The 21,346-nt window shown below is 61.1% G+C and overlaps 2 protein-coding genes across 2 annotated transcripts; one reads left to right on the top strand and one right to left on the bottom strand.

Moving 5' to 3' along the window:
- Positions 1–1,452: 1,452 nt before the first annotated feature.
- Positions 1,453–5,585, top strand: LOC121232796 (B-cell differentiation antigen CD72-like). Its single transcript, XM_041121267.1, has 7 exons — positions 1,453–1,648; positions 1,734–1,823; positions 2,062–2,151; positions 2,707–3,021; positions 3,281–3,429; positions 3,768–3,919; positions 4,874–5,585. Exons 1-7 carry the CDS (start codon positions 1,564–1,566, stop codon positions 5,010–5,012), a joined length of 1,020 nt encoding a protein of 339 aa, XP_040977201.1. The 5' UTR covers positions 1,453–1,563; the 3' UTR covers positions 5,013–5,585.
- A 1,036-nt stretch (positions 5,586–6,621) lies between these two features.
- LOC121232776 (dual specificity testis-specific protein kinase 1-like) lies at positions 6,622–20,341 on the bottom strand. Its single transcript, XM_041121215.1, is given in 12 exon segments — positions 6,622–8,068; positions 8,070–8,129; positions 8,131–8,657; positions 8,902–9,052; positions 9,205–9,294; positions 9,754–9,837; positions 10,087–10,177; positions 10,544–10,626; positions 10,791–10,937; positions 11,170–11,218; positions 11,330–11,451; positions 19,960–20,341. Coding segments are annotated over 12 exon segments (2,073 nt in total). The 5' UTR covers positions 20,179–20,341; the 3' UTR covers positions 6,622–7,618.
- Between the last annotated feature and the right edge of the window lie 1,005 nt (positions 20,342–21,346).

Genomic DNA, 21,346 nt, shown 5'->3' with positions numbered 1-21,346 from the left:
GTGCCCAGGTCGTGCCCCATCTCTTTCCTGGGGACTGGGTGGAAGCTGTTCAACCTTTAGCTTTCCAAACCTCCTTCTTGAAGTTGGCCATGATTTTTGCCTTTCTCCAGTCATGAAGTACTTCTGCTCTTGTAGAGATGATGGAGAGCAGTCTTTCAATGCTGTGCTCCATCAGCACCCCTGCACACCTCCAGTCCTGTCCCAGGAACTGGCTGTGTCCAGCTAGTCCGGAGCTCAGTGCCCCTCTCTGAAATGTGCCTTTCTCTGGATGTGGTTCACTAGAGGCCTCTGAGATGCTGATGGGCTGGAGGTTGGGACCAAAGAGGAGATGCTGTGAGTGCTGGGGCTGTGGTCTGGGGAAGTGTCATGGTTTAACCCCAGCCAGCAACTAAGCACCATGCAGCTGCTCACTCACTCCCCCCCACCCAGTGGGATGGGGGAGAGAATCGGGAAAAAAAAGTAAAACTCGTGGGTTGAGATAAGAACAGTTTAATAGGACAGAAAGGAAGAAAATAATAATGATAATAATAATAAAATTACAATAATAATAATAAAAGAATTGGAATATACAAAATAAGTGATGCACAATGCAATTGCTCACCCGCCGACCAATACCCAGTTAGTTCCCGGGCAGTGATTCCCCCCAGGCCAACTCCCCCCAGTTTATATACAAGACATAACTTCACATGGAACATCCCTTTTGGCCAGTTTGAGTCAGCTGCCCTGGCTGTGTCCCCTCCCAACTTCTTGTGCCCCTCCAGCCTTCTTGCTGGCTGGGCATGAGAAGCTGAAAAACCCTTGACTTTAGACTAAACATTACTTAGCAACAACTGAAACCATTAGTGTGTTATCAACATTCTTCTCACACTAAATCCAAAACATAACACTATACCAGCTACTAGAAAGAAAATTAACTCTATCCCAGCCGAAACCAGGACAGGAAGGGAAGGCAAAGCAGGTGTCATTGCTCTCTGCATCTCTCTGGTGGGGGTTTGGAGTGATACCAGAGCCAGGGTCCTCTAGGAGGGGACCAGAGAGAGGATGAGAAGCAGTGGCACAAGCTACATCATGGGGAAATTCCCATTCCCAGAGGCTGGGAGGGGAAATCTGCATCCACAGAGACCTTCAGCTGTCCACGAGGCTGGCCCCAGGGCAATGTGCTCCTGTGTCCAGGCTGGCCCTGCTCTCCTCCAGCTCTCCCCTGGCCTGGGGATTTGGGTCTGTCCTTGCTCTGCCAGTGCCCTGACCTCAGGTTGCACTGCCTTGGCCCTGACGTGTGCCCAGGGGGACTGTGAGCACTTCTGGGGTGTGTGAGGGGACGGACCAGAGGTACTGGGACCAATGAGAGGGTGCTGGTCCCCACAGCCATGTGTCTCTGATCCCATCTGCTACAGCTCAGAGCAAACTTCTGCTTCTGCAGAAGCCAGCTGCACTTCTCCTTTGCAACCCTGAGAGCACAATCACTGGGGAGCAGGACCATCCCTGAAAGGCATCCCAAAGGCAGGGTGGGAGCCAGCAGGGCAGGAGCCAGCAGGGCTTAGGGCTTGCCCAGCACTTGCCCACATGGCCCAGAGTGTGGTTTATGCTGACCTGAGGTTTGCCAAGGTGATGGGGGGACGGAGCATGGCCAACCAGGTGCTGGAGGCAGGTGAGAGCCCACGGGAATGCCCCCGATGCCCCCACCATGCCCAGCCCCATGGACTCAGCCACTCTCCCCTGCCTTCCTCCAACAGCCCTCGGCATGGACGAAGCAGAGAGCCCCTACGAGAATGTGCAGCTGGTGCCAGTGGGGCAGGATGGGGACGGGGCCCAGCCCAGCCCAGGTGAGTGCCCAACTGGAGCCCAGGGGACCTGGGGAGGTCCTGGCACGGGCAGTGGGTGGTGTTTCAGGGTGCTCCCGCTCCCATCCTTGAAGAGAGGAAGCACATACACTGTGCCACCTGTGCCATCACACTGCCATTCTGCTGCCTGCAGGCAGGAGGTCTGGGGGCTGCCAGGGGTTTCCTAATTTCCAGTTGGGGGTGGCAGCAGGTGATGCCCGTGGTCGGTTGTGTCTTGCAGGGCACTGGTCCCGGCGTTGGTGCATCCCTGTGGGGCTGCTGGCAACCTGCTTGCTGCTGCTGGTGGCCACTGTGGCCCTGGGGGCTTGCTGTGAGTCGGGGGGGGGGTGGGCACTGTTGGGGCTGGGGGTGGCTGGGCAGCACAGGGAGAGGGAGGCAGCTGGGCTAGGGTGGGTGCTGCGGGTGAATAAGTGGGTGAATAGAGGGATGCCCGCACATGTTGCTTGGGGCTAGGTCCCTCTGCCCCATGCTGTCCTGTATCCCTTGCATGTCATGGGTGCCTCCCTTGCTTCCCATCATCCATCTTCCCCACCTTGTTCTCCCTTTCTGCTCCCTTCCCTTCCTGGCCTTGTCCAGCCTCGTATTGCTGCACTCTTCCTGTCCCTGCCCTGCTCTGTCTGCTCCTACACCCTGTCCTGCCTTGCCCTGCTCTCCCCTGCCAGGTCCTGCCCAGCTCCTGACCATGCACTTCCCTGCCATGTCTTTCCCATCCTTTCCCATCCAGCATGGACACCTCCCTGCCTTGCCCTGCCCTGCCCTGCCTGACCCAGCCATGCCCACATTACCCCCTGAGCAGAGTCAGTCCCGTGTCCCCCTGCCCAGGCTGTCCCATCCCCATGCCCCAGCTCACCCAGCCTGTCTCCAGACTATCAGGTCACCCGCAGCCTGCGGGATGCCTCCCGTGAGCATGCGGCCGAGTGGGGCCGCCTCTCGCAGGAGGTGAGTGCACGGGAGCAGAGCCTGGAGCAGACACGGCTGGAGCTGGCGTGGGCCAGAGCGGAGCTACAGCGAGCATGGCGGGAGAGCAACAGCAGCCAGCTGGAGCTGGGGAGCCTGAACGCCGAGCTGGCGCGTGTCATGGGTGTCCTGGGGAAGACGGAGAAGGAGATGCAGGAGGTGCAGGGGAAGCTCAACAACAGTGAGAGCACTGTGGCCATCCTGCGCTCCTGCATGGCTATAGGTAGGGCAATGGTGGACCAGGGATGGGGTGCCCCAGGGGACCCCATCATCCCTCAGCAGATGCAGTGCCAAAGCACGGGCACTGGCTTTTTGGCCACATGGTGGGGATGGGGTGGTCCAAAGGCTGAAGCTATGCCTGGAGCAGAGGCTGAGCCTGTGATGTCTGCTGGGAAGATGTGGGGGCTGTTCCTGGTCCAGGCTGGGCCCCCCCCCGGGCATCTGTGGCTGAGCAAGCACCTGAGCTGTGTCCCTGCCCCCAGACTGCTGCCCCTCAGGCTGGCTGCTGTACAGGGGCAAGTGCCTCTTCATTTCATCGGAGAAGAAGACATGGGAGGACAGCAGAGATGAGTGTGAGAAGAAATATTCCCAGCTCCTGGTCACCAAATCCTGGAGTCGCTGGACCATGCCGGTAGGGTGCTGGGGGAGCTGAGGGCAGGAGCTGGTGCATCCAGCCCTGGGCTCCCTAGGTGGGCCAGCACCACTCTGGGGGCCCCTACCCTGCCAAAACATCAGAGGGTGCAAGGCTGATCACTGGAGCACATCGCTGGTGGTGGATGTGGGGTGGAGAGGCTCTGGCACCCCTGGATGCTGCCCAGGCTGGAGTGGGGCACTGGGGCTGCTCAGCTGTTCTGCCCCATGGAGCTCTGGCCCCAGGGGCTCCTTGGGGAGACGGCCACCCCCCGCAGACACCACAGTCTGTAGACGCTGTGGAAAAGCCATGAAAAGGCCCTTTTTCCCCTTCCCCAGACCTTCCCGAAGAATGCAGACATCCCATACTGGATTGGGCTGCAGAAGAGCAGCTTCCCCTGGTACGACTACGGCTGGCTGGAAGAAGGGGACCCGGACAGCGAGGGGGTCTCGGACGCCTGGTTCTGGGTGGATGGTTCCCTTTACGAAAGGTACCTGATGGCACAGCCTCCTGCCGAAACCCCGTCTCCTCCAGCACGGCTTTAGGAAGCGTTTTAAAACCCAATGGTACCCAGTCCTGGACACAAGCACTGGGCAACAAAGAGCATCAAAGCAGCTGAGGCCAAGGGGAGGCAGGTGCAGCGGTGTGATGAGATGCTCAAAGGCTGTACAAAGGGACAGTCAAGCCTTGGGGGGCATGTTCAGGACTTGCGTGAGCAGGAGGCAGCGAGAGGGGACAAAAGAAACCACAAGTTTTATTTGGGGTCTAAACAAAGCATTCGAGCACCATCTCTATCACCCACATGCCTCCCTGGTCCCTCCTCAAGGGGAAATCAAGCCTTCCCACCTGCAGAGAGTCCTGGGCTCCTCCCCACCATGTGCACCCCCTCCCCAGCTCGCCACAGCTTCCTCTTGTGGTGTCTGAGAGCAGTGGGGAGGAACAGACATGTCTGGCCCCGGTGCTGGGTGCCCAGCCCCTGCTCACTGCCTGCCCCTCCATCCTCACCCCCACGGCCCAGGGCAGCACTGCAGCTGCCAGATGGGCAGCTCTTCCAGCCATCCATGTGCCCTTGGGGAGGACCAGGGTCTCCCCACCACTGGGCGCTGCAGGGAAGAAATATCCCCCAGCCACAAGGCTGAGATTCAAGTGGGGGGGAGGCTAAAGGGAGTCTCAAGTAATGCAAACCTCAGGCAGAGGGGTTTCTCAGCCTGTCCAAGGGAGGGCAGGGATGCATCCGCTGAGGCTTCAGCTTGTGAAATCAGTAAGGGAGGACTGGGGGATCCCCCCTTTGACTGTGGGATCCCCCCTTTGACTGTGGCATTCAGCCCCTCCCCAGTGAGCGTGCAAGAGGGAACCCATTGGTGGCCCTGGATGCCTGCAGCCCTCAGCAGGGGATGGTGGATAGGGTGGTGGCAGCCCCCTGATGTGCCATTTCCCCATCCAGGCCATGGCAGTCAAAGTTGAATGGGTCCTGTGCCATAATAAGCCACGGGAACATCAAACCCACCCAGTGCGCCAGTCCTGATGACCTGCACCTCTGGATCTGCGAGAAGGCAGTGGGGCCAAGCTCCCCTTTCATATGATGATGGCCACTGGCCCTGGCACCACTGCGGTGAGTGTGCCCACGCCAGGCTCTGCCGTGCCCTGGGGTACATGGAGCCCATGGGGTGTGTGTGGAGGAAAGTGGGGAGCCTGAGCCTCTGCGTGGGGCATGTTGACTCCTGGCTTGGCAGGAAAGGGAGAGGGATGCAGGCACATCCCCATGCAGCCCCTGGTCTGCGGTAGCTCAAGAGACCCTCTCTCAAGCTGTGGGGCAGCAAAAGGGCAAGATGGGGGAAACCCCTTTGCAAACTGCCTTCCCAGTCTCACTGCATGTGGGGGAGGCTGGACGGCACCTCACCCTCACCCTCTGCCTTCCCTTGCAGCGCCTGTGCCCCATGCTGCCTCTGCTTCAGCCTTGCTGCACCCTTGCCTGGGATGTCCCATCCATGCAAGCAACCCCCTTCCCTCTTGAAGATCCCTGTCCAGGGGCCACCTGGGTCCTTCCCGCCTGCTCCCCTGGCCACAGTGATGCTCGGGCATCACGCAGGCTGGGGGAGGTGGTGGCAGTGACTGTTCCCCCCCCAGCCGACATGCTTTAGCAGAGTGGTACAGGCCCCACAGCTCAGCCCCACACCTGCACAGGATACACTGGGTCTTCCTGAGCACAGGGGCTGGCACACCATGGGGAGCCTGGACCCAGCTGCAGAGCAGAGCAAGCCCTGATGCTCAGCACTGCAGCTGTGCAACAGACCCAGCATGGAGCGAGCTGTGGTGCGGGGATGAGAGGACGCGGGAGCAGGGGACGGCACAGCCCCACACCTGGCCAGGTCCACTCCCCACGGCAGGGACTTTCTGCCTGGCCCCATCCCAGGAGCAGCTTGGCCCTGGCTTTCAGGCAACCCAGCAAGCAGCAGCCTTGGCAAAGGAGAGAAGCTGCACCTGAACTGGCCGGCGCCTGTGCTGGCAGTTGAGGGTTTTTTGCTAATTAGGAAGTAGAGCAGTGACCTTTAGGATTGTACTATGTGACAGTGCCTTTCAAAAGCAAAAGCAACTCCAGCACTTGCAGTGGACTGACACTTTGCGAGACAAATCATCAGGACTTTAAATAGTTACTACACACATGCACATGTGAAGATTAAGCAAAATAGCCCTGATGTAACATTGCAGCCAGGCAAGAGCAGAGGAAGTCATGTTCAACCAGGCGAAGATGCTGTCAGTTTATTATGGGGTCGTGCATGCCATATATAGTTGATTAATTGCTATGTGAATTAGCTTGCTTGAAGAGCAAAAGGGTGTTAAAGGCAGGCGTTTTGGAGGTGGCACGTGTCATTCTGTCTTGTCTGCTGGCTGAACCCACTTTGTAGCAATAAAGAGACATAGCTTGTCTGCTCTTTACTTTCTTGTGTGCCATCACAAACACAGACTCGAGGGCACAAACCCAACAAATCTAAATAATAAATGGGAATTTGACTGAAGCCATTTCAACTGAAATGGTCACTTTGGGGGCATTAAGACCTGGGGCTGAGCCAGGCTGGCTCATGTTCCCCGAGAGGGGACCCCAGAAGCCCTGGGTAAGCCCATGCCACCCTCTGGGGTGGGGGTCCCCTCCCCATCCAACATGCATCCGAGAGACAGAAGCAGCAGCCTGGGTCGCTGGGACATTCAGTTTTTATTGAACACTTTAAATAAGCTGGGTATATATTACTAGCAATTATTAATAATAATAATAATAAAAAAACCCACAAGAGTTTTGCATTCACCAGTGCATTGTGCAGGAGGGAGGAAAGCCGGTTCCCACCCTTGCCAGGGGCTGGGCAGCCTGGCCACGCTGTCCACCAGCCCCTTCCCCCCCCCAGCCACCTGGGAGGCTCTGGGGTAGGATGCCAGGCAGGATGGCACCCTGGCCCATCTGCCAGCACCCCGCTCCTGACCCCGTGTGCCAGGGGGACATGGGGTGCCATGCTGGCTCAGCACCCACCATTGGGCAGGCAGGGGGCAACCCCAGTACTGGCAATCCTCCCTGGGCACTGCCCCATGGGCATTGCCCCTCTCCCAGCCCCCTGCACGTCTCTCCCCATGTCAGGGACTGGGTGTGCTCCCCACGCTTGTGAGGAAGCATGGGGACACCCACCAGCCCCACAGGGTCCCCCAACACACACATAGACACACTGACCCCTCTGCCCCCAGCCCTGCTCAACCCATGGCCTGGGGGGCCATGGGGGGGGCTCCCGGCTCATTGCACGCCCCTTGGCGAGAGCCCACAGAGGGGTGAGCCTTTGGGGAAGAGGGGTCCTGCATCCAGGGCTTGAGCCCCGGGGTCCCTGTGGGGGACCAGCCTTGCTGCCTGGGGCAGCACTGGAGCGTGCCCGGGGCGGGGGTGTTATTGCACTTCAGTCCCTGGCAGGGACCCAGCTTGCCCCTGGGGCTCCCCACACACCCCCGAGGCTGATCCCAGCAGGACAGGTGCCTGAGCAGCACCATGGTGGCCATAGCACGGGGCACTCTGATCACCAGTGGCCACCAAGTGCCAAGCAAGTGAGGACAGACCACAGGGATGTGCCAGGCTTCTGCACCTGCCCGGTGCTGTGGCTGCAGGGGGGTCCAAGGGGTGGCCAGATGCAGCCCTGCTCCCCAGGGGTCCCCGGCCCTAGGACTGTACCTCTGGCAGCTTCAGGCTGGGCTCCGCCAGCACTGGCCCCGGGGCTTTCTGGTGGGGGCCCCGGTCGTGACATAGGAGGCTCTTAGCCTCACAGTTGAGGTTCTGGTAGCGGGGTGGGCTGGGTGCCAGCCAGTGGCAGATGGAGGTGAAGCTGAAGGGACCTAGGCAGCAGCCAAGGCAGGGCAGCACCTCGTCCTGCTCCAGCACAGTGCTGGAGCCATGCCCGGGCAGCATGGCTACATGCTCCATCTGCTCCAGCGCTGCCGCGCAGGGGATACTGAGCTCAGAGAAGCCACGCTCCAGCCTGCTGCCCCAAGCCAGGGGTTTGCTCACCACCACATGGCTGTTGTTGAAGAGGAGCCCATTGGGGGCTCGTGGCTCTGGCTGCCAGGGTTGGGTGCCCGAGGCTGCCGTGTGGATGAAGTTGCTGTTGGGGGGTGGCGGGGGGGGGCTGTGGCAGCTCAGGGCTGTCAGGGCCGTAGTCCATCTGCTCCTCTGCCCCGGGGCTGGGGGGGGGAGGCTTGTCCCCAAGCCGGTGGGAGGAGGAGGGCAGGGGGCTGGGGGTTGGTGGTGGGACAGGGGGACCCTACGCCCAGCACCAGGCCCCATCGGCAGGGCAGCTCAGGGGAGGCAGGCAGCGAGCAGCACTTGCGGGGGATGGCAGTGGGGGCCAAGAAGTCACACTGCACCTCCACGGTGGGCTCAGGCGTCACAGGGGTGCTGAGCTGGACCGGGGCGGAGGGTGGCAGGTTGAAGGTGAGCGAGATGATCGACTTGCTCGGCATGTCGAAGAGCTTGGTCTTCCCTCCCTTCAGGTCCTCGCGCTGGGAGAAAGGGTTGACACGGGGTGGTGGCTCCTTGGTCCTGGCCCTGCTGTAAGGCTCCAGCGGCCACAGTAGGGTGGGCGATTTGGGGGGGAACATGTCGGACTGGCTGCGGGACAGGCGCTGGTCCGGCTGCAGGTGCTGCGTCCCCAGCTTGCACAGGGGCAACTGCTCAGTGTGGCCGGCTGCCCTCCTGGCTACCCCTGGGCACAGGCACAGGAGCAAGTCACCAGCTGCCAGCAGCTACTGGCACAGGGTGCCACAGGGTGCCGGGCACCCAACAACCCAGGGGTGCACCCCAGGGGGGAAACAGCGATTGGCTCCATCCTGCAGACCTCGTGCAACCCCTGTCTCCTTCCCTGATGGCTGCTGCCAGGGTAAGATGGGACACCCCACAGCCCCCCTCCTTGCACACCCCTATGGCCTGTCCTTGGGGTGCCCACATACCATTGAGTGCAGCCGCTGTCCCAGGCGCAGGCAGGCTCTCCCCGCCACCAAAGAGGGTGGCCCCAGTGCCCTCGGCACCTGGCTGGTGCTGCAGGACGCTCTCCAGGCACTGCATGATTTCCAGGAACGAGGGGCGGGAGGTAGGCTCCATCTGCAGGCAGGAGGGGTTCCCTGTGAGGTCTGCAGCCCCCCCAGCACCCCAGGGCACCCTGCCCAGCAAAGGCAGCTCCCTGCCTCTCCCCCTGCGCAGGCAAAGCTGCCTGTCCTGCCCAGCTGCCCTGACAGTGGAGATGGGAGGCTCACACTGCAGCAGTGGAAAGCGAGCTGGAGGAAGGCCGCTGGGCAGTCAGTTCCCACCATGGTGCGGAAAGTGGTGACATCCAGGCCAAAATCCTGCGCCAGGGAAAGGAGGAAGAGTGAGGCTGGGTTCCCCGGGGCACCACATAGTTCAGGGGACCCAGGGTGGCCTGGCCTCCCCCACGCACTGCACTGACTGCACGTCACCCAGGGCTGCAGACCTGGCAGCACCCCAAGTTGGGTCAAGGCTGGGGGATGCTGGGACACAGATCCCTCCTGCTCTCTGCCTGAATCCAACCGTCCCCTTTCTCCCACCCGGGCTGACTCTGGGCTCCGAGGACAAGTTATCATCAGAGAGCATCCCTCCCTGGGCAGCAGCACCTGCCGCTAGGAGACATTTGGGACACAGCACCCCTGCCCTGAAACGTGGAGCAACTCCTGCACATGGGGCTCTGCCCCGTGCAGGAGGATGGTCCCCCTAGTTTGGTGAAGCAGCCCCAGCTGTGGTGCCACTGCCTGCTGGCCTCCCTCCCCATCCCCGTCCCAGGGAGTCACCTCGGTGCGGGGCAGGTAGTCGGGGTCAGCGGGGACACGAGCAATGGTCTCGCACAGGATGATGCCGTACGCGAACACATCAGCCTGCAGAGAGCAGGGAGTCACTGGGGGGGGGGGGGGCTGCAGCCCCAAGGCAACATGCCCACCCTTCTGTAAACCCACAGCCTCCCTCCTCCCCGTGGAGCTACACCAGGGGCCCTGCCACCTTGCTCCTGAGGGATGCCCAGTTCCTTCCCCCCGTGTGCCCAACCACCCCCAAGGCCATAAATGTTGCAAACCACCAGCAGTGCAAGCCTGGATAAAGCCCCGCACGCAGCAGCCACGGCACATCACCTTCTCGTTGTAGATCTCCCCTCGCAGCACCTCAGGCGCCATCCAGTACGGGGAGCCCACCACGGCCAGTGGCTCCTTCTCACTGCCCTCACTGAGGGACATGGCGGGACGTCAGGGGCCGCCTGCAGGCCCCTGCCCCATCCCACCTCCCACCCTCCTGCTGGGGCAGCCTGAATTGCCATCTCCATCTCCCTTCCTGGGTCAACCCTCCTCCACGCACCCCATGAACTCATGTCTCCCCACCCACACCATCCCCTTCTCCATCCCCTCCTAGCCAGTCCCAAATGTGTCCATCTGTCCAATAAGTCCCCACTGATGGGGACCACCCCCACCGTCCCCCATCCCTGCCCTTCTAGCTGCACCCCAAATGTCCATCCCTCCCCAGCTCCTGCTCCAAGTGGGCTGTAAACCCCCCACTTCAAGGACAGGGATGGACAGGTGGACGCTGCCCACGCACCTGTAGGTGGGGATCTTCTCCGCCAAGCCGAAGTCACCCACCACAGCCGTGTAGCCGTTGGCCTCGCAGCGCACTAAGCAGTTCTGGGGGCACAGGAGGACTCCTGTCACACCGTCACGCCAGCCCTGCCTCACCAGCCACTGCTCCCGGGATGCCCCAGGCACAGCACAGCCTCCTGCTCCCCAGCCAGCTGTGCCCAGGCAGCAACATGGGTACGGGACAACGAGGGCAGCAGAATGCCCCGTACCTTGGAGGTGAGGTCGCGGTGGAAGATGCCCTTGGAGTGCAAATAGTGCAGGCCACGGGCGATGTCAAGGGCCAGCTTGACACGCATGGACCAGGAGAGGGGCACAGGGCTGTCCAGCAGCTGCTCCAGGTTCCCACCGTTGATGTACTGATGGGAAGAGCTGGGCCATTGCATCACTGCATCCCCCTCCCTCCCGTAAAGCTGGATCCCCATCTCTCACCCCAATGCATCCTCCAACCACCCCACGGCACAGCCCCCCCAGCAGACCTTACCCTGCACATGTGCCACTGGCTGAGAAAGTGTCCCCATAGCTATTGCCATCCCCTCCCCAGGTCCTACCCGCAGGAACCCCGAGACTCGTGGCTGTCGCCCCACTCACCTCCGTCAGCGCGTGCAGCTGTCCCTGGTGCACGCATACCCCCATGAACCTGTGAGACAGAGGGGACCTGAGGATGGCTGCAGCGGGAACCAGCCCCAGGAGCTTGCCCAGCCCTGGTAGCAGTGCCGACTGGGGATGGAAGTGGAGGAGCAGGTCCTACCTGAGGATGTTGGGGTGCGAGAGGCGGTTCATCAGCTGCACCTCCCGCAGCATGTTGCTCCGGTTGCTGGTCAGCTTGTTCATCTTCAGCACCATGATCTGCCCAGACTGGCGGTGCTGCACCTGGAGGGGGGTACAGGGGTGGCTGAGCCCCACATGTCTCCACAGCCCCCCCCAGATGCCAGCCTGCACCCGGCGCCCACCCCCAGCCCTAGAGGTTGGAGCTAAGCACCCCACACACTCGAGGCATGGGGCACCTCAGGGACTGCTAGGGTTAGGAGGGGGCTCTCCCAGCACAGCAGCACCCCAAGGATCCCCAATGCTGATGACACACAACCCCATCCTCCCCAGGGCATCCTGCTTGTTGTGCTCCCCCCACCACACTACACTGCCCAGCCCTCCCGGAGAAGCAATGGCAGCTCCTGCAAGCCATGACCCCAACCCCGCTGCAAGGACAGGCAGGTGAAGAATTGGGGAACACCAGGGAGAGCTTTTTCAGGTCAGTACCACTCAGCCAGACCCCACCAGCATGGAGTGGAGTACAGAGGGGGCACATCGCCCCCGAACCAGGCCCAGGGGTGGCCAACGCTGCCCTGGTGCATGACCCCAGCCCCATGAGGCACGGCGCTCAGACAAGACTGTATATTTAGCTATCCCCAGTCTGATACTGTCATGTGAGCTGGGGGCCTGGCCCCCCACCAGGAACAGCAGCTGGGAGCATGGCCAAGCATGGACACCCCTGTCCTCCAGCAGCCCTTGGCGTGTGCAGGGCGAGGGACGGACACGGGATCCCCTGCCCCAGCACCGCGCCAGGGGTCTAAGCCAGCACTGGGGGTCCCCTCCTGAGCAGGCGCTGGTGGTGGGATGGGACCCCCCCAAAGCAGCAGACGGGGGGGGGAAGACACCCTGGTGGGTCCCAGCTGCCTCCTGGCACACACCGAGCCATGCACAGAGGCACAAGCATTCCTTGGCGCTGCCATCAGCTCCCCACTCTTCTCCTTTTTAGTCAATGCTGGTTGAAGCTGCTGTGCTGGTGCCAGTCCCTGGCCCACCTCACACTCCCACGCCCCAGGGATCGCCTCCCCAGGCAAAACACAGGGGGCTGGCTGGAGGCAGGGTCCCCAGTGCCCCCCATCCTGCTCTCAGTTTGGCCTGTCCCCATCATAGGGGGCGGAGGCTGGTGTGCTGGGCCCTCCAGGGCTCTCTTCCCACCCCACAGCAGGCATTGCTTCAGGGAGCATCCTGGGGTGCACACCGAGATGGGGACCTGTCCAGTGCCCAATACCCAGGGGATGGGCAACAGCTCCCTGCCACCAAAGGGCCTGGGGGGAAATTAGGTGTTTATGAAGATCCCTTTTCACATCTGGGTGCACCAAGGCCAGACCAGCCCCAGGCAGAGTGGAAGCAAGAGGCAATAGCCAGGCCAACCCCTTCGTGCCACCATCAGCTCATTGAATTCATGGAGAGGCTCTGAATAATTCAGCAGCCACCTGCCTGTGGGCACCCCGCTCCAGTTACACCTGTCACCTCCCGGCCAGCTCCAGCCAGCCTGCTGGGACCCCCAGCCTGCCTCCTCCTCGCTGAGCACTGGACAAAGCACATGGGCTCCCAGAGTGACGGTGCAGTCCCTGCTGCAGGGAGCACACTCCTCCAGCCTTGTGTGCACCCAGGGCGCCCCATTCAATGGCACCCCAGGTCCTCCCCATGCCCACCACCCGGCTCACCCCACCCGATCACCTGCAGCGCCTGGCACCACTGTCAGTCCCATCCCGGTGCCCAGGGGCTCCCTGCCCACACCTGCACCAGTGGGCAGGGCAAAGGGCATCCCCACACCATCTCCACCATCCCTGCTTTCCCTCCACCCGGGGCAGCTGGAGGCAGTACCAGTCACAGAAATGGGGCTCCCAGCCTGGCCCCAGTGGCTGTGTGTGCTTTAAGGAGGGGACCTGCCTGGCCAAAGCAGGGTAGGCAGGGTCTCCCTTGGCCCCTCCAGCTCCCTGCAGAGTCCCAGCCCAGCCCAGGCCAGAACCTACCCGGGAGCACCCCACTGCTGGCCCCACGGACAAAGCTAGCGGGACCCCCCAGCCCCGCCAAGCCCCTGGTGCTGGGTGCTGCCTGGCAAAGCCCAGCGCTTCTGACCCAGCTCGCCCAGCGGCAGCACTGCCTTCCTACGCTGCGTGGGGCTGGCAGGACTGGCTCAGTTGGTTTGGCTGGCAACAGCAGCTGCCAGGCACCAGGACCTGGCTCAATGGCGCAGGCAGGCTCAGCCCTGCCAGGATGGCTGGGGGCGGTGAGGCTCCAGTACCACGTGCCCACGATGGGAACGCTGGGCAGCACGCACAGCGCTGGCACTTGGTGGCCATGCACGGTGGGGCTGGCCGGGTCCCCGCCAGCAGCAGTGTCCATGCATCAGGTAACAGCCCCCGGCAGGCACTGGCTCAGCCCCACATAGCCGGGACGTGCCCGTGGCTTAATTCCTCATTAATAAGTCTTCTGTCATTGCAATAGGCTGGGTCAGGTCCAAGTGCAGCTGTACGATGGCTAACACCTTAATCCTAGAGAGGCAGCCTGGGGGAGGGAAGGCCTGGTAAAAGCCCCTTCCCTGGGATTTCTCCCAGGGACCCCAGCCGGCACAGTGGTGCCCTGCTCCAGGACTCCATCCCCAGGGACAGGGAGGGCTCCAGGGGCTCCCAGGACAGCCCCAGCCCAACGCACATGGGGCACGGCCTCCTCGAGGGTTGTGGCAGTACATTCCCCCCCCCCCCCATCCTGCCAGCAGGAAACAAAACTTCTCCAGAAGGGAGAAGGGGAAGGAAACCCTGGAGGCTGCAGGTTGAAATTTGAACTGGCCAATTGAGATGCGCCAGGTACACCGAGGTGACCCTCCTGGCCAATAGGGATTAAATGACCACAGGTCAGATTCAACAGGGGTATAAACGGGGTCCCGCCGGAGGACACGTTGACAGTCCTCCTCGGAGCAGCGGGCCTGCAGTCGGGGACTCCCCCTCGGGTCGGGGCACCGCCCCAGGTAACTCCTCGAGGGAGAGAGCCCTCAGCTTTTAGGTGAGCGATACGCGCATTTTGAGCCATCACTTTAAATCTTGGGGATTCTTAAGTCGGCCGTGTAGTATTAATTGTCTTTACATCATTGAGCCTGTGGTTTTATAAAATGTTACCGGACTTCTAACTAACTTTTGCTGAAGAATAAATCTGAGTTTTAACACCTGTTGGATTTGGTTAGTCGTGCATCTGTAACAAGGGTATCCAGCACCCTGAGCTCGTTTGTGAGGCCCCGTCCTACTGTCTCCCCTGCATGCTCTGTGGCTCAAGGACACCACCTGCCCGGGTCAGCAGGAAAGGGGTTACGCTCCCCTGGGCTCCCTGCGCTGGCCAGTTTACCCAGTCTGGCCAGGTGCTAGCGCCAGCCCAGCGCCCCAGCCACCCTCCTCCAGAAGCAGATGTAGCAGAGGAGGGAGCAAACCACAACCCCAGGTGGGACACAGCCCCGTGCTAAGGGGGCTTCCTTCCCAGTCGCCATCCGGGGAAGGGAATGGGCAGCGGAGCCTCCCCGGGCAGGACCACATTCCCCCTTGCCTCTCCATGCTCTGGCATGGTGCCCAGGAATCTCAGCACATTCCCGGAGCTGAGTTCAGCCGGGCAGCCCCACCAGGGTGCAGGGTGGGGGGGACAAGCTGCCGGCACCCACCCAGGAGCCAGGCAAGCCCTCGCCGATGCCCCCCAGCACCCTGCATGGCCCCTCTGTCAGGCCGCCGAGTGGGGGTACTGCAGCCGAGTGGGGGTGCCACGGTGCGTCGATCCCCATCGAATCTGTTGCCAGCATGTGGGGCTGGGGGATGGGACGGGGCTGGCTGCAGCCCCAGCCTGGGCACAAGGGATCTGAGCTCTTTTAACAGTGGAAATTAGAGTCTTATTTAAAGAGCATGCTAATCAGAGTGAGCAGACGGCCTGCTCCCTCCCTACATCCCACGCTCCCGTCTAGACACAGGGCAAAGCCCCCACCCGCCACCCCCCAACCTGGGGGGTCTCAGCAGCCAGCCCCCCCTGCACCCCTCACCGGGACCAGGCTCACATATCACCCCACTCAGCACACATCCCCTTGCCCCAGCTCAGTGCAGGCAAGGCACAGTCACGCAGGGACATCATCTTGCACCCCTCACCCCCGGGGAGCCCAGCGGGGAAAGACAGGAGGGCAGGTAAGGGAGCTAGCAACACCACTGGTAATCCCATCCATAGCTTGCAGGAATCCCAATAGTGCAACAGGTCTTTTACTAGGCAGGACTGGAAAACCTGCTCATCACACAGAAAAAGCAGAATCAGTCAAGACAGACTTCCTCTGGGGAAGTGAAAGTAGCAGGGCACGCAACACCTGCTCCTGATGAACGCTTGAGCATCAGCAGCCCTCACCTCCCACGCTCTCAGGAGTGGCACTGCAGGCACAGCGGGAGCCAGGGCAGTGCTGGCGTTGCACCATGGTGGTGGGGCATCACCAGCCCTCACCGGCAAGCCCGGAGCACACCCTGTGACAGCGCAGGAGAGGTGCCAGTGGGTCCCGGGCTAGTCAGCACAATGTGTTTCCAGCGCCCGGGGCTCCTGAGTGGTGGCAGCGGGGCCAGGGCTGCTCCTGGCCTTGCCGTGGCTGGCTGACCTTGGCAAATTCACTTCCTCCCCACCTGCCTTAGTTTCCCCATTCGTGCTGTCTGTGTCACGCTGCCCCACTCTCCTTTGTAAAACAAGGCAAGGTCCACTGATGAAGGGTAGCAGATAAGAGGGAGGGACTTGTGTCATTAGTTGCACTGGTAAATTGGGAATAAATGAAAAATCTCAAAGGTTGGCAAGGAAGTGAGCAGAGACGGGCAGGCGGCAGCACAGGGAGCTGCTAATTCCACCCTGGCACCATGGAAATGGGGCGCTGGGCTGAGCACACTGAAGGGCTGCACCCTGAGAAGTAGCGTCTCTGGGAGGACGTCCAACAGCAGAGCATAAGGGGCAGAGCTGGATAAACGAAGACCTCTGGATACAGCCCCTGGGAGAGTGAAGCCAGGATACTGCCCGCAGCCCCCGCGTCTGCTGCAGACCACACACGGGAAAGTAAGAGAAGGATTTGGGGAAGAGATGCAGCAGTGGTTTAAGGGCTAGAGAAAATGTCTAGCACAAACATACCCAGCTCAATCTGCTCAGTCTATCGGAGATGAAGAGGCAGCTCACTGCAATGTCCGTGTACCTGAGAAAACGGGTGGGCCTGGTGCCTCTGCAGTCATGCAGGGAAAGGCAATAGGAACCAGCTGCTCCAGAGGGAAATGGCCCAGCTCTACAGCACAGAGGGGGATTGGCAGGGAACAACCCCCATGGAAAAGGGCAGCTTTCCATCACTGGTGTCTCCCATCCACTCTGGACAGCCTTCCCAAGAGAAATGCTTGGCTGGAGCAGGCTAAGGCTCAACCCAGGGGCAAACTTGGGACACCAGGGCTCAGACGCTGAGCCCTTTGGCTTTAACGCTGGGAACACAGTCAGATGCTCATGCCAGTACCCCAGCACCCCGCCTGGCCCTGGCTCGGCTGCGCACCAGAGCTGAGCCACCTGGGTAGGGACACAGATGTCCAGGTCCCCTCCCCGTCCCCCATGCCCACTAAGGCTGGAATGAGGCAGGACCCAGCAGCCACACAGAGGGAGCCGCGAGTGCCCACGGCCATGTAAAGCACAGCAGGAACAAGGGAGGTGGGAGGAAAATGGGTCCTGCACTGCCCTGCCAAGCTACATCCTCCTCGCAAGCTCAGGCAGCCAAACTCCAGCTCAGATCCCAGGCCTGCCCCACCATCCTGCTGAGCTCTTGGACTCAACCCACTGCAAGACCACAAAGCCCCATCTGGCCCCCTCCTGTCCCTGCCTCCTCTCTGGCATGCACACACATCAGCTCCTGCTGCCTGATCCCACTCCCACCCCCCAAGCTCCACCGCTCCCTCAAATCCTACATGCAAGTGGCCCTGCAAGAACATGAACAACAGGTGGGAGAAGGAGCATTTTGTGGCTCCCACAGGGCCTGAGTGTCCTGATTTCAGCTGGGATAGAGATAATTTTCTTCCTAGTTGTCCTAGTTTCAGCTGGGATAGAGTTAACTGTCTTCCTAGTAGCTGGTACAGTGCTATGTTTTGAGTTCAGTATGTGAAGAATGTTGATAACACTGATGTTTTCAGTTGTTGCTAGTAGTGTTTAGACTAATGTCAAGGATTTTTCAGCTTCTCATGCCCAGCCAGCGAGAAAGCTGGAGGGGCACAAGAAGTTGGGAGGGGACACAGCCAGGGCACCTGACCCAAACTGGCCAACAGGGTATTCCATACCATGTGACGTCCCATTTAGTATAGGAACTGGGAAGGGGGGGCGGGGAATCGCCACTCGGGGACTAGCTGGGTGTGCGCATCATTTGTACATTCCAATCCTTTCATTATTGCTGTTGTCATTTTATTAGTGTTATCATTATCATTATTAGTTTCTTCTTTTCTGTTCTATTAAACTGTTCTTATCTCAACCTGTGGGTTTTGCTTCTTTTTCCCGATTTTCTCCCCCATCCCACTGGGTGGGGGGGAGTGAGTGAGCGGCTGCGTGGTGCTTAGTTGCTGGCTGGGGTTAAACCACGACACTAGTAGCTGGTACAGCGTGTTTTGGATTTAGCGTGAGAATAATGTTGATAACACACTGATGTTTTAGTTGTTGCTAAGTAGCGCTTATCCTAAGTTAAGGATTTTTCAGTTTCCCATGCTCTGCCAGGAAGCAAGTGTACAAGAAGCTGGGAGGGAGCATAGCCAGGACAGTTGACCCGAAGTAGCCAAAGGGATATTCCATACCATAGAACGTCATGCTCAGTATATAAACTGGGGGTAGTTGGCCAGGAGGCGCGGATCGCTGCTCAGGCATCAGTCAGTGGGTGGTGAGCAATTGCATTGTGCATCACTTGTTTTTTCTTGGTTTTTTTTATATTCCTTTTCATTACTATTATTTTTATTATATTTTTATTATTATTGTTAGTATTATATTTTATTTTACTTTAGTTATTAAACTGTTCTTATCTCAACCCACAAGTTTTACTTTTTTTCCCCAATTCTCCTCCCCATCTCACTGGGAGTGGGGAGGAGTGAGTGGCTGCATGGTGCTTAGTTGCTGGCTGGGGTTAAACCACAACACTGGGGAAGCAGGAACAGCAAGGCAAGGAGAGACCATGGCCTGGCCAAGACACAGAAGCATCCATTATTAAAGAGCCATATCCACACCTGACACTATTAAATGCCTCCCTCTGCTCCAAGGTGCTGCTGCATGCTCCAAGCCAGAGATCAATAGCAGGAACCCAGCCAGCGGAGAGGCCACGGCTCTGCAGGGGCAGGAGGGAGCATGGAGGAGAGGGGCTACTCTGCACACCCGTCACAGCCCCTCACAGGACACCTCTCCCGCAGCTGCAGAGGAGCCAGGTCTCGGGGTCTCCTTGCTGAATAGGGAATGGCACTAGGGCTGGGAAAGGACTCCAGGTTCCTGCTGGGACGTGGCCACCCAGCCATGCTGCACATAGGAGCATGGTCCCACACAGGGGACACAGCACAGTGCTGCCCGGGACCTCAGCGGCTGTGGTGGGAGGTGGTGAGGGTCCTGCCCAGCCCAAAGATGCTCTTTGAGGGGGACAAAGCCACTAGAAGCACAGCTTAAGGGCAATATTTGCCCGATGGCTTGCAGTGCCTTGAGTGACACCAAGGATGAAAACAACACATGCACACACCTCCCCTCAGAGAGGCAGAGGTGGCTGTGGCAGTGGGGCAGGGCACAGCCCCTCGCGCCCCAGTAGTAGTGCGTGGGCTGGCAGAGTACAGTCACCATGCATCTCTGCCACACTGTCAGGATCCCAAGCTCCCCACCAGCACCCATGCACCCCTAACCAGGGTGCGGGCCACACACGGGCATCCCTGCTCTGGCAGTCCCAGAGAGGACAGGGGACAAAGGCACCTCCGGGGTCCCATCTGGGGGCCAGCCCCCGCACTGCTCTACAGCATCACACCTCTCTCCCAGACCCGGTTACCTTCGGAAGGCTCCCGTGAGGCGCACCACGCACCTACCTGCCCAGCACAGGCTGGAGCAGGCCCAGCAACGCTGGAAACCACCTCGGACCGGCTGCAAACACTGCCTGCATCCCCTGCCACAGGCACACTCTAGGCCTGGTGGGGTTGGGGCTCCAGACTTTTGACAGGGGTCCCTGGGGCTGGGCTGCCCACCACCCCACCGGCGCCCCGGCCACCCACGAGGCCCCTCTGCGACGCACGCCGCAGCGCTTCGGAGCGCTCAGCCTTCCCGGGCTGTAAACAGAGCCAGTGCTCCCCTCCCCCTGCACGGAGGGATGGAGGAATAACACCCCCAGCAGGGACGAGGCTCCCCGGAACCACAGGTCCCCGCCGCACGGCACCGCCTCGTGCCCCCCCCCCCGACCTCGCCCAGCTGCCGGGGCTGGGGGCCCAGACCCCCACCGCACTCCACCAAGGGCCTGGTCAGGGCTGCGTGGGAGCCGCGGTCCCCGGGGGATGGCCAAACCCGCCGGGATGCCTCGGGGACCGCCATCCCCGCTCCCGCCTCGCATACCTTGAAGACCTCGGAGAAGAAGCCGGCCCCGATCTTCTCGCAGTAGAAGTCGTCAATGCGCGCCAGGGTGGAGACAGCGCTGCGCAGCGCCCGGTACGAGGAGGGCCGCAGCCGCCCGCAGCCCGGCCAGGGCCCTGCCGCCTCCCCTTCGCCCTCCCCGGGCCGCCGCGGCAGCTTCTCCCACTCCATGTCGGTCCCGCCAAGCACCCCCAGCGCCATTCACATCCCCAGCCGGGCGGGGCGGGGCGCGGCGCGGCCGGGCAGCCCCGCGGCCGGGGCGCCACCACCCCCCACCCCCCCGGGTGTTGCTAGCGGCGGCGGCGCGAGGTGGACGGCGCCCCAACCTCCACCGCGGCCCGGCGCTGCGCCTCAGCCGCTCCGACCGCTGGCACCGGCGGGGCGGAGCTGGGGCGGGGACAGCCCTTAACTCCTTGGGACCAGTCACCGCCGAGCCCTGCCGGAGTCCCCCCGCACCGGTGGGCAGCGGGGACCCCGCACGCCATGATGTCCGCATGCACCGGCCCCTGTGGAGGGTCCGTGGGTGCCGAGCTGCCAAATCTGTGCACGTCTGCATGGGCTATGGGGCCCTGAGCTTCCCGTGCACGGCTTGGACAGACCCCATGGACACAGTGCTCTGAACCTCCCCTACTCTGGGTCCTGCCCGGATGCACCTTGTAGATGCGGGACTCTCTTCCTCCCCATAGCACCCAGTCCCTGAGCAGATGGGCCAAGGGCATGGGGATCTGATCTCCCCATATATTCAGCCCCACCCCATATGGGGTCATGGGTCCAATTCCACCATACAACCAGCCGCTGCCAGGATGGGCCCCATTGGTACAGGCTCGGATCTTTCCTCACAGCCATCACCAGGCTGGATGGATACTGTGGATGTGGGGCTCTGCTTCTCCCTGTGCACCCACCCCTGCCTGGACGGTGTCCCTGGGGACTGTGGGGGTCTGTCCTCCAGAGGAGCAGGGAAGTGCAGTCTGTCAGTGACAGTACGCCCAGTGCCTCCTGCACCCCTTCGTGTTTCTCCCTTTCCTGGGATCTCCCATTTCTCCCCAGTTTCCTCCTGCTTCCTGCTCCCCCCCCCCCCCCCCGCTTCCCCAGGACTTTTTCCTGCTCCAAGGCTGATCTGTCCTGTCCTTCCTGCCCAGGGACTCCCTGCAGCTGGATCTGCCCTTGCTCCATCCCACACATTTCGCTGCTGCTCTCCTTGGCATCCACCTGCCTGTGCCAGCCCAGCCCTGCCCCAGCCGCCTCCCCGGGCACTGCCCCAACCCTCGTGCGCTGCCCTGCCGCCACAGCCGACTCGCGACTGCTTTGCTCCAGCTGTTTTCCTGTGCAGTATGGCTGGCTCCACATGCCCTGCATTGCTTTAGCTGCT

Source organism: Aquila chrysaetos, chromosome W (genome assembly GCF_900496995.4).
Source record: "Aquila chrysaetos chrysaetos chromosome W, bAquChr1.4, whole genome shotgun sequence".
Taxonomy (NCBI): domain Eukaryota; kingdom Metazoa; phylum Chordata; class Aves; order Accipitriformes; family Accipitridae; genus Aquila; species Aquila chrysaetos.
This window is presented reverse-complemented; position numbering and strand designations above follow the sequence as displayed.

Bases quoted from the DNA above. Each gene is read 5' to 3' on its own strand.
- LOC121232796 (XM_041121267.1), top strand. From the start codon at position 1,564: ATGGCCCAGAGTGTGGTTTATGCTGACCTGAGGTTTGCCAAGGTGATG. The intron at 3,022-3,280 runs GTAGGGCAATGG...CCCTGCCCCCAG, and splicing joins GCGCTCCTGCATGGCTATAG to ACTGCTGCCCCTCAGGCTGG. The intron at 3,430-3,767 runs GTAGGGTGCTGG...CCCCTTCCCCAG, and splicing joins GGAGTCGCTGGACCATGCCG to ACCTTCCCGAAGAATGCAGA.